Here is a 10,726-nt window from a genome sequence, read left to right on the forward strand (position 1 = left end):
GAAATGGAGGCTGGTCGCGGTTTTGGGGGCACGCGAGCGGGTGGTGCGCGCTGGCGCCGGCTGCGGGGCCCTGGGACGCCTCGACGCGCTGCTCACGGAAACGGTTGTGGTTTGTTTTCTGTCGCAGGCCTGGTCGGGTCAGCCTACCGCATTGTCTTGTTTCAGCCCAAATCGGCGCTGGCCGCCTTGCAGATGGCGGCCACGGACAGCGTCACGATGGGTAAGGGCACGGGGCTCTCGGCGCCCTAAGCGCTAACGTCGCCGAGCGAACGGGCTGCTCCGGAATTCGTGGGTCCTCCGTGATCTGCCGGAGCAAGGGTAGTTTCAAGTTCGGACTTCTAGCTCTGACTGTAGCTTTGTAATTGTGCTCACTATCGATTTGCCTCCAGCGTATACTTCCAAGGGATATAGTTATTTTAAGGGCAGAAGTCTAGAACCAAAATGGTCTGCGGGGATGGGATATGTAATTCGGTTGACGAGAAAATGCCACTTTGCAGTTGCTTAATGATTTATTTACAAAATCRGTCCGTTTTCTATTAGTCAAAAATAATTACAAGCCCCAGGCTGGTGGGGGAGCAAATTGGGGCAGCAAACTGCCCTTAAGGAATGCGGAGCCGTCAGAGTTGCCCTGCCTGATTCCACATGAGGTTGGATTCGGAGGGAGTTTCAGCACAGAACCCAGTCGGTGCATTCCCACGGCACCGCTGTCTCCTGCATCCTGGGGGAACGCACCACGGAGAAACCTGCTCCTTTTTGCCACTTACGCCCTGACAGTTTGGGGGCTGCTCCCGTTGCCTGTTCTGGAAGGGCTGTTACTAAGTTTGAGCTAATAAGCCGGCTGGACGGGGCGGCCGTTGTCCATGGCCATTCGAACACATCTTCTGTGTGTGCTGGGACACATAGCAGGTTTTTTGAGGGACCGGCGAAAGGCCCAAGGAGCCTAGTTGTGCAGGATCTGCACTGCGCAAAGGTGGCTGCACTGCTTCTGGACCAGAGAAGGTACCAGAAACAATCTAATAATACTTTCACAATGCTTAGCCTAGTCACAGGGGCTAGGATGCGATGCCCAAAGGTAACTGAAAGCAGATCCAAATGCTTCAGTTTCCTTTCTCTGTTCTCCCAGAGGAACCACTGTACAGCACCGTGCCTCTTAAAAATATGTTCTTGGTACATAATGCTCAGTTCCTTGAAGGATTTTGTCCTTTTACCTTTGTTTACAGCTACACTAGGAGCAGTGTTCGGCTTGACTACCTGCCTCAGTGCTCAAATCCGAGAGGAACCAGAGGATCCTTTGAATTATTTCATAGGAGGCTGTGCAACAGGAGCTGTCTTAGGTGCAAGAGGTAAATCTGGATCAATATAGGAGTGAAAACATTCCTGCTCTTGAAGTATTCTTAACACCTTTAAATAAATGCTGCAAAGTTACCTGCTGGTTAAATCTTCATATGCAGGAGATTTAGCTCTTCGCCTGTGTGGATACTCTAGGCTATATACACTGAATATTATTTTAACGTACTCAAAACTTCATGTGCCATAGTGCTAATATTATATATGTAATACAGCCATATGAAAGTGCCTGTAATGGGCAATGAAATGAGCCATCTCTGAGTTTCAAAACCTTTATATTAGAGAAAATTATAAAACAGTCTTGATGTCAGGTCTGTTCAGTAAAGATTCATCACATTATGTGAATCCTCTTTCATGCTAATTTCATAGGTGCTCCACTGCACTAATACGGGTCTGCTAAAATAAATACTGCTAGCGAAGGAGACCAGAGATAACGTCAAGATGATGTACAGAATGAAAAGAGAGCTGACCCAGAGCTGCCAGTTATAATTACCAGTTATAACTTGAAATTGTAGAATGTGGAAAAAAAATAATAGTGGGAATCCTTGTTTTCTTGGCAACAAATGTGATTTATTTTACAAGGGAAAGATAGTCTAACATCTGCCGTGTGAATTCTTCATGCACTTGGAGGGACAAGCTATATCCTTCTGCTTTGTACATTGCTCATGTGACACGTCGTCAAGCTAGATTAGATCTTGCAGCATTTAGACAGCTCTTCTCTCTGGGCTTTTTCAGGCCCAGGTGTTAAAGGTTAGAGGGATTTTTAAGTTTAAATTGTAGCAAAATATAATTTATCTTTACTTTTCCTAGTTGCTGAGCTGATAGGAGTCTGAAGCGATGATTGTTATTTTAGTCACTGAAATAAGCAATTTAAGATTCCCTGTGTAAGGAGATGGGGTGATGGATTATAGAACCTTCATATTTCAAACTTTAGACTAAAACCATGAGTAAATGTAATTTAAAGAAATACACTTTTCTAATTTCTGTCAGCAGCCAACATTACTCATGGTCAAGTGACCAAATTCCAGAATCTGTCAACATCTACTGTATTGTACTATTGCCCTAATAGGTTTTTTTTTTGGTTTGTTTTTTACAGCCCACAGTTACATGACTGGAACCACTGCATGTTTGGGTTTTGGAATTACAGCTGCTTTAATGAAGATAGGTAAAAAGGAGGGCTGGAGGCTGGTAGGACCTCCCAAGCTGTAAGTGTAGCCTTTCTTCCCTCCAAGTTATCTTGTAAATGTTCCGTGTAATAAGACATTGTGTAATAAAGATATTGTCAAATCAACAGTTGTCAATAAATTTTGACATCTTCCTGCTGTTTTTAGGATGTTTTTGTGCTGGGGCTGAGATGCAAAAAAGATGTAGCGATTGGAGGATGAAGCTTAGCTGTGATGCTCCTGCTAAGATCTTTTGTTCATGCACAAGTCATTTTGCCTCTGTGTCTCTGTATTGTGCAAATGAGCTTGAGAGGCAGAATAAATGTTTTCAGTCTGTCTTTTAAAAAAAAAATTCATGTAGTTTTGGGTCCTGCAGGAATTTTTGGCAGAGGTTGGGATTGCATCTCATTGACTCCATCAGTTAGGGTTTGGAATCAAAACCTTTGAAGATGTGTTTGAATCTACATTGAGGATGAGACCTCTGCTTTCCCTGGGGCTAGAAATGGGGGAGAGGAGGGAAGGAGACACAGATTGCACAGACCAAGGTGTTTGGGAGCCTGGGGGCTTTCACCTGTAAACATTCCAGGAAGTTCCACAGCTTGAGGGTTAGAATCGCAGACTAACTGAGGTTGGAAAGGACTTCTGGAGGTCTTCCTGCTCAAAGTTGGAGCAGATTGCTCAAGGCTTTGGTTGGATTTTCCGTGTCCCCAAAGATGAACATTTCACAGCCTCTCTGGGTATGTTTTCTTACCTACCCTGAGAAGTTTTTTCCTTCTCTCTAGTTTGAATTTCTCTTAGAGTCAAAACAGTCCTTGTACGTGGAGGGAGGGCTATGGGGGCTTAGCCTATGTGTTTCTTCCTTCAGACAGCCGGGCTGGCTCTTGACTCATAGTTTTGTGTGTGTGTGTGTGTGTGTGTGTGATAATGTGCTCATGAAGTCTTCTATAGGGGCTCTCTGCCACTTATGACCTCCCCAGTATCTTTAGGGGAGGGACTCTTCACACACGCACTGTGCCTTGAAGCCCAGGCAGGGTATGTTCCTGCTCTCACACGGACCCATTGCACCTTACAGGACAGCCCATACATCCCACTCCCTCCCAGAGCTACCAGGGGACCCAAACATCTGGTCTCCTGCCGTGCTCTGTACCGTCCCGGCAGCCCTCTCGCCCCCGCTTCGGCTCTGAGAGAACCCAGGCATCTGGGTTCCCATCATCACCTCTCCCTGTAGATTCTCTTACCGGGGACATGTCTCCAGTGTCACCGGTGCTGCCTGGGGCCCTTCCGCCTCCTGAAAAAACTGAAAGCACAGAGAAGCTGTAGGCACTGGGACATGGGTACACAGGGACGGAGACATGGGACATAATGAAGTGGGGACATGGGGATGCATGGGGACACAGGCATACTGGGAGAGGAAGATGGGAGACATGGGAACAGAAGACACAAGGATGAAGGACAGGGAAGGGAGCACAACAGGCTATGGAGAGGGACTGGGTGAGTATGGGGGGGGATGTCTTCATCCCAAAGGCTTTATTAGGTACCCTGGTTCAGCCTGGGCTCTGGGGGGGGACTCCAGAACTGTGAGTCAGGTCTGAGGGGGTCTGATGGGCTGGAGACCCCCAACAGGGCCTGCCCAGGCCGCTATGCCCAGGACAGCCCAGGGTTCATGGCCCTCTGGTCCCTGCCTGCACTCTCTCGCTGCCTAAGAGGAAGGAAAACTCAAGCAGCTTCCTTTGCTCCCTCTCCCTGCAATTTGCCTGTCCTCAGGGAACCCGGGTCCAACCCACTCCCGTCATGACGTAACCGAAGCCCTGGGACCTCCCTCCGTCCTGGGCCTGTCTCAGCAGCCAGGCGTCGGGGTCACGTGTCCAAGTCAGGCTATAATTACCCAGACACATTCCCTGGAGGTCATGGGAGCTTCCAGGAGCTGGGACAGGCGGTAAGGGGGACAGAATACACGACACACCGCGCGACACACAACATGGCACGCAATGCACAACGCAACACAACACGCCACAAAGCACGGCACGCCACGCGATGCAGCAGGTGACACAACCGGCAACGTGCAGAGTGACACACAGCATGGCACAGCACGACACAGAAAGTAACACAAAAATGCAACACGCCATATAACGGAATAGCCGACAAGCAATACCCACAGTGCAGGACACAACATATGACACACAAAAATGCAACATACAATGCGATAAAGAAAATAACACAGGAGCGGACAGGCTACTTGATACTGTGCAACACAACAAACCATACGCACTGTGATATAACACACCATATGGCGTAACAGAGGAGACAACACAACGTGCAATGCAGCACAGGGTCACACAACATGCCACGCAGAAGGCTTGACACTGCGGAACACCGTAAAGAGGGCACACGCCATGCAACATAACGAATACAACACGCAGTGCGATACGTCACAGCATGCGGTGTCCAAGAGGCAATGCACAACAAGCAACACGGCACAACAAACCGGAGAACACACAACTCAACACACAAGATGCGAGACGATGGTCAATGTGACACAACACAATATGCAACACAACTTGCAAGGCAGCACACCGCAACGCCAGACTGCCCACAGAACAATTCAACAGGCAAGAAACACCGCCACAGTTCTGACAGCCCGGTGTGCAATAGGCAACATGACCACCAACACACACGGCCGCCAAGGTCAGCACAACACACGTGCAATCTTGCTGCACCCACATGATGCACAGTGCAAAGGCACACGTAACGCGACGGGAGAAACAACACAAAACACACAACACAACACGCAGAGAGAGCACGGCTCTCACCCTGACTGCACCCGCAAGGTGTAACATGCATGCGCACGCACACATACGATCTGCCTATAACACAACAGATGGGACAACACCATGTACAGCACACACAACAAAACACGGACACCGCAACACACAGCAATGCAATGCAGCAGTCAGTCGACACCAGGCAAAACCCTGACTGCAAACCACATGGTACTACACACCCAGCAGACGCACGGGCACAAGACCTACACCGCAGCAGGAGAAGCAGCACAAGGTTCACACCACCACGTGGACCGCACAGCCCAGACAATGCAATGGGCAGGAGACAGGTTGACGCACCGAAATACACAACACAACACAACCCACAAAAAGCAATACCCTGACCACTCATACAACTGCACAACACTGCAACACGCAACACACATAATGAACTACAGACACCACAACACCCCCCAAAATGCAGCCGTCAGCACAGCGGAGACGAGACAGCACACAGCACAACTCCCACGTCAACTGCACATGCCCCCCCCACAGCACCCACAACACGGCACACCTGGCCCGCCGGAGGGTGGTGGTGGGGCTGAAACAGGGCGAGTGGAGCAGGCGGCTTCACCGTGGAGCAGTGGCTGGGCCTGGGAGGATCTGGTGGCCACAGCTATGGGGCAGGGGCTTTGCCTGTGGCAGAGCACTGGTGGACTATGGACTATGAGCCAATGGTTGGGGACAGGGCTTTGTGGCTTCGGCTATGGGGCAGAAGCTTTGGTGGGGGACACTGAACTCAGTTTTGGGCGCTGGCTTTTGGTTGGGGCAGCAGCTTCAGGTACGGAGCAAAGACTTTGGCTATGGATCAGTGGCTTCAGCTATGGCGTAATATCTTGGATATGAAGCAGAGGATTCAGCTATGGGGCAGAGGCTTTGACAGGGAACATCGGATAGCTGTAGGGCAGTGGCAGGGTCTAGTGACCTCAGCTATGGTGTAGAGACTTTGGTGATGGATCCAGTGGTTTTTGCTTTGGGGCAGCAGCAGGACCCAGTGTCCCCAACCATGATTTCAGCTATGGGGCAGAGGCTTTGGCTATAGGAATGGCACCCTGACCCCCAATGTGTTCCCACAGGCAAGATGTGGGTTGCAGAGGGTCCAGCCCCAAACCAGTGGCACCTGTGGGATCGAGCCCACGCCGGACGCTTCCTGGACATGGCTGACCACCTCCGCACCGCGGGACAGCTGGTGGATGTGGCTGTGGGCCCAGAGGGTGATGTGGCTCATGCTGTGGTCCTGGCCTCTGTCAGCTCCTTCTTCCTCCATTTCCTGGAGGGCAGGACCAGAGAGCTGCCCCACGGCTCCCTGCCCCACATCCCCCTGCCACCAGGGGCCACACCTTGGGGCTGGCGGGCTGTGCTGGCCTTTGCCTATGGGGGAACCCTGCCCAATGGCAAGGAGAAGGAGGTGGAAGAGGCTGCCCAGGCCCTGGGGGCCCCCCGGGTGATGGCTGTCTGTGCCCCACAGCTGGAGGGTAACCCCCAGCCAGCTCCTGAGCCCCTGGAGGAGCAGTGGGAGACGCTAAGGTCCATGGGGCAACTCCACGCCAGTGGCTTGGGCTGTGACCTCCAACTCCAGGCAGGAGATGAGGTCATTCCAGGTGAGCTAGGTGCCTGGGTCCCCTGGGAGAGGGGGGAAGGGAGTGGGGGGACAGAGCATGCCTGGACACCTGGGTCCCTTGGTGGGGATGGTGGGGGCTGGGGGAGGGTTAATGCTGGGAGTCCCAAGTGATTGGTTCCAGGTGAAGCCTTGGATGTGGAGCTGGAGGTACCCAGATGACTGGTCCCCTTGTTGGGGGGCCTTGAGGATGGAGATGGTTCCTGGGGAGGGGGGGGCTGTGAGGTGCAAAGGGCAGTGGCAGGATACCTGGATCCCCTGCTGCCTCCACACTGTTTCCTCCCTTCCACTTAGTTCAGCGCCTGGCCCTGAGCTGCTCCTGTGACTTCTTCCGGGCCCTCTTCACTTGCCCCATGCGGGAGGCATCCCACGATCCTGCAACCCCGCTGGCCACAAGGCTGTCCCCAGCCGAGCTGCACCTCCTGCTCTCTTTCGCCTACACAGGGGCTGTGGCAGGGCCATGGCCCACAGTCCTGGAGGCAGCCGAGACCTCTCTGCGCTACCAGGCCTGGGGGCTCCTCACACTCTGCCTAGATGTTTTCACCCGTTGCCTGACCCCAGAGACTGGCCTGGATGTGCTGTCCTTTGCCATGGACTACGGGCTGGCCCATGTAGGCCGTGTAGCTGAGGACTACATCTTGGCCACCTTCCCCAGCGTGGTGGCCACACCAGCCTTCCTGGACCTTCCTGCACACCTCCTCATCCGCCTTCTCCGCTCTGACGCCCTCAATGTCCTCCATGAACTAGAAGCCTTGGAAGCAGCATCCCGGTGGCTCACGGCCAATGGAGGTGGTCAAGACAACCAAGCTGAGGAGATCCTGTCCTCTGTTCGCTTTGCCCTCATGTCTGGCCAGGAGCTGAAGAAGGTCGCATCAGTGGCCGCAGGAGCGGCTAACCCAGGGCTTCTCCACCAGCTTGTGGTCGCAAGTTTGGCCCCCATGGCCCATCTGCCATGCCGAGTGCGTTCATGGCCAGAGGTGCTGGTGGTCTGCGGTGGGGACACACTGACAACCAACATGGCTGCCCGGAAGCCCAGCAGGCACCTCTGGTTTGCCCACCGCTACCTCAGTGCTGTGGGGCTGGTGAAGCAGGTGGAATGGCGGGCTCTGGGACACTTTCCTGATGGCCCACGCTTCCGCCATGCTGTAGCTGTGATTGGCAACGTTCTCTACATCCTCGGTGGGAAGCACTACTATGGGGTCCGTGACACCCTGGCTAGTGTCTACAGGTGAGGGCCATGGAGGACGTAGAGGTGCCATGCAGCACCAAGATGTTGTGGGATCAAAAGAGGTGTTGGGAGACCTAGAAGTTCCACATGGGCCCAAGACATTGTGAGATTGCAATTGATCAAGTAGCCCCAGGGCATTCTGGGACTGGTTGGGTGTAGACTGGAAGGTTCCTGTCCTACTGGTGCCCGCCTACTCCGGGACAGTATGGGATTCATTAAGGGTGGGGTAGGGAGGTTCCCACCTAGAGATGCCATGTGGCCTCAGGACATTATAGCATTGGCTGTTTGTGGGTGGGATGTTGCCCTCAGCAATTTCAACATCACGTCCTGGTGTTGTGGGTAATAGCTCCCCTCCCCTCTGCCTCTCAACCCCAGGTATCAGCCCATGGAAGACTCCTGGGAGCACCTGGCCAGCATGGCCTATGGGCGGAGCTACTTCGCAGCTGTGGCACTTGGGGGTTACATCTACGCCCTGGGGGGCAGCTCAGATGAGCTCTACTGCATAGACTCTGTGGAGTGCTATGACCTAGCCACCAACACCTGGAGGTGAGACCTCTCCACACAGACACCTGCCTTCCTCTGCCCTAGCAGCCCCTCGAGTTGGCCAGTGGTGCCCACTGAGTGATCTTGGGGTTACTGGCCAATGTTGTCCCTCCACTGGAGAATGGATCACGGGTTGTCTAACAGCAGTCTTTGGGGGAAGTCCAYTGGGTGTTGACTGACTGTGTCCTTTGAGGTTCATTGGGTGTTGGCCAGCRATGCCCACTGGGTCATGAATGAGTTTCTGGCCTGTGGTATTCACTGGGAATCTCTTGGCCATCTGCCAGCGGGAGGAATCACTTGAATGTCTACCAGCAATGCCCACTGGGTGCTGGCCAGTGTTGCTCCTAGAGGGTCCATAGCATATTGACCAATGTTGCCCTTTGGGGGAGTCTCTTGCGGGTTGACCAGCGGTTGGACAATGATGCCTACTGATAAGCCATTGTGTGTTCTCCAGTGTTGCRCACTGGGGGTCCATTAGCTGTTGGCTGACATTGCTCATTGATCACTTGATGGCTCCATGGCTAGCAGTGCTTGCTGGGGATATCCTGGGCAGGCAGTTATGATGGGGCAGTCCTGCTTAACCTGCCCCCCCCACCCCCAATTTCTCCCTCTCTCTTCTCCCAGGAGGTGCCAGCCACTGCCGGTGGCTCTGTGTGGGCACGCAGCCTGTGCCCTGGATGGTGCCGTCTACGTGTCGGGTGGGTGTGACGAGGCAAGCCGGTGCCAGGCATCCCTGCTGCGCTATGCCCCAGATGCACCTGCCATGTTCCTGGCCCCCATGAATGGTGAGCGAGCTGGCCACATCATGGAGGAGGCAGGTGGGCAGCTCTATGTGGCTGGGGGGTTGTGCCAGCGAGATGGGCAGACAGGCTACAGTGACCAGCTGTCCTTTGAGGTCTACAGCCCCAGCCTGGATTCATGGGTTTTCCTCAGCCCCCTGCCCCATGCCCATGTAGGGGGGGGTGCAGCTGTTCTGGGAGGAGAACTGATCATACTGGGAGGCTACAGTCATGAGACCTACCAAGACACCCACTTGATCCACGCTTACCAGCCAGGCACCAGGCGCTGGATCACCCGGGGCACCTTGCCCCATGCCTATACTGACTTCCGGGCCTGTGTCCTCACTGTACCCCCTGCCTTGCGTGGTCCTGACCCCCTGGGGGACCCATCAAGATCATCCAGTGATACCCATGATATTTAGGGGGACCTGAAAAGCTCCCTAACCCATATTGGGGTCCCCATGTAGCATCCATGGGCATCCCAATGGGGCAAAAGGCCCCCAGGACCCTTCCTCAGGAGCAGGGTCCCATTCTGACATCTGGCGCACCCCCATCCCCCCTGGGTGCTTGGGGGATTTCTAGACTACCTTCCTTTGGGAGTCCCTATAGGGCCCACCCCAACAATATTGAGACACCTCTGTGGCACCTTTGGGCACTCCCATGGGGCAGAGGGACTTCTTTTTGCCACCCAGTGTCCCCCAGGATGCCTAGTATCCCCCGATATTGGGGAGGAGACCCTAGAAAGCACCCACRGGCACTTCCATGGGGCAAGAGTCCCCCAGAGACCCTAGCTTAGCACTGGAAGGACCCCATGCTTCATCTGATGTCCCTGGGACACTAAGGGGTTCCCYCTTAGCCCTTTTTCCCAGACTGTGGGGCACCATGGGGCATGGCAACCCCCCCACCATTACAACCCAGTGCCTCCGGGGATRTTCATGAGGTTCTCCCTCCCTGCTYAAGTCCTTCACYGGGAGCTGGGGAGCCCCYRGTTTCCCCAGACACTTGGAACGAATAAAAGYGGCTCCTGAATTGCCTGGCTGGATCTCGTTCTTACTGCTAAGGGACCCAGGTGTCCAGATGCTCCTCACAAGGAACGAGCGTGCTCGTGCCCGGCTCCACGAGCTCACACGGGCTCGTGCCAGGCTCTGCAGGCTCGTATGGGCTCATGCAGGCCTCTGAGGGCTCGTACAGGCTTATTCTGAGCTCTACAGCCTCGTACGGGCTCGTGC

General features: G+C 53.9%; 2 protein-coding genes across 2 annotated transcripts; both read left to right on the top strand.

Annotated features, from left to right (window-relative positions):
- Positions 1-3: 3 nt before the first annotated feature.
- NDUFA11 (NADH:ubiquinone oxidoreductase subunit A11) lies at positions 4-2,664 on the top strand. The gene is made up of 3 exons (XM_026068939.1): positions 4-220; positions 1,221-1,343; positions 2,444-2,664. Exons 1-3 carry the CDS (start codon positions 4-6, stop codon positions 2,554-2,556), a joined length of 453 nt encoding a protein of 150 aa, XP_025924724.1. The 3' UTR covers positions 2,557-2,664.
- Positions 2,665-4,434: 1,770 nt separating this feature from the next.
- Positions 4,435-9,919, top strand: KLHL33 (kelch like family member 33). The gene is made up of 5 exons (XM_026068955.1): positions 4,435-4,446; positions 6,406-6,930; positions 7,242-8,175; positions 8,551-8,721; positions 9,343-9,919. Exons 2-5 carry the CDS (start codon positions 6,411-6,413, stop codon positions 9,917-9,919), a joined length of 2,202 nt encoding a protein of 733 aa, XP_025924740.1. The 5' UTR covers positions 4,435-4,446; positions 6,406-6,410.
- The last annotated feature ends 807 nt before the right edge of the window (positions 9,920-10,726 follow it).

Source organism: Apteryx rowi, unplaced genomic scaffold (genome assembly GCF_003343035.1).
Source record: "Apteryx rowi isolate R43461 unplaced genomic scaffold, aptRow1 scaffold_283, whole genome shotgun sequence".
Taxonomy (NCBI): domain Eukaryota; kingdom Metazoa; phylum Chordata; class Aves; order Apterygiformes; family Apterygidae; genus Apteryx; species Apteryx rowi.

Bases quoted from the DNA above. Each gene is read 5' to 3' on its own strand.
- KLHL33 (XM_026068955.1), top strand. From the start codon at position 6,411: ATGTGGGTTGCAGAGGGTCCAGCCCCAAACCAGTGGCACCTGTGGGAT. The intron at 8,176-8,550 runs GTGAGGGCCATG...TCTCAACCCCAG, and splicing joins ACCCTGGCTAGTGTCTACAG to GTATCAGCCCATGGAAGACT. The intron at 8,722-9,342 runs GTGAGACCTCTC...CTCTTCTCCCAG, and splicing joins CTAGCCACCAACACCTGGAG to GAGGTGCCAGCCACTGCCGG.
- NDUFA11 (XM_026068939.1), top strand. From the start codon at position 4: ATGGAGGCTGGTCGCGGTTTTGGGGGCACGCGAGCGGGTGGTGCGCGC. The intron at 221-1,220 runs GTAAGGGCACGG...CTTTGTTTACAG, and splicing joins CACGGACAGCGTCACGATGG to CTACACTAGGAGCAGTGTTC. The intron at 1,344-2,443 runs GTAAATCTGGAT...TGTTTTTTACAG, and splicing joins AGCTGTCTTAGGTGCAAGAG to CCCACAGTTACATGACTGGA.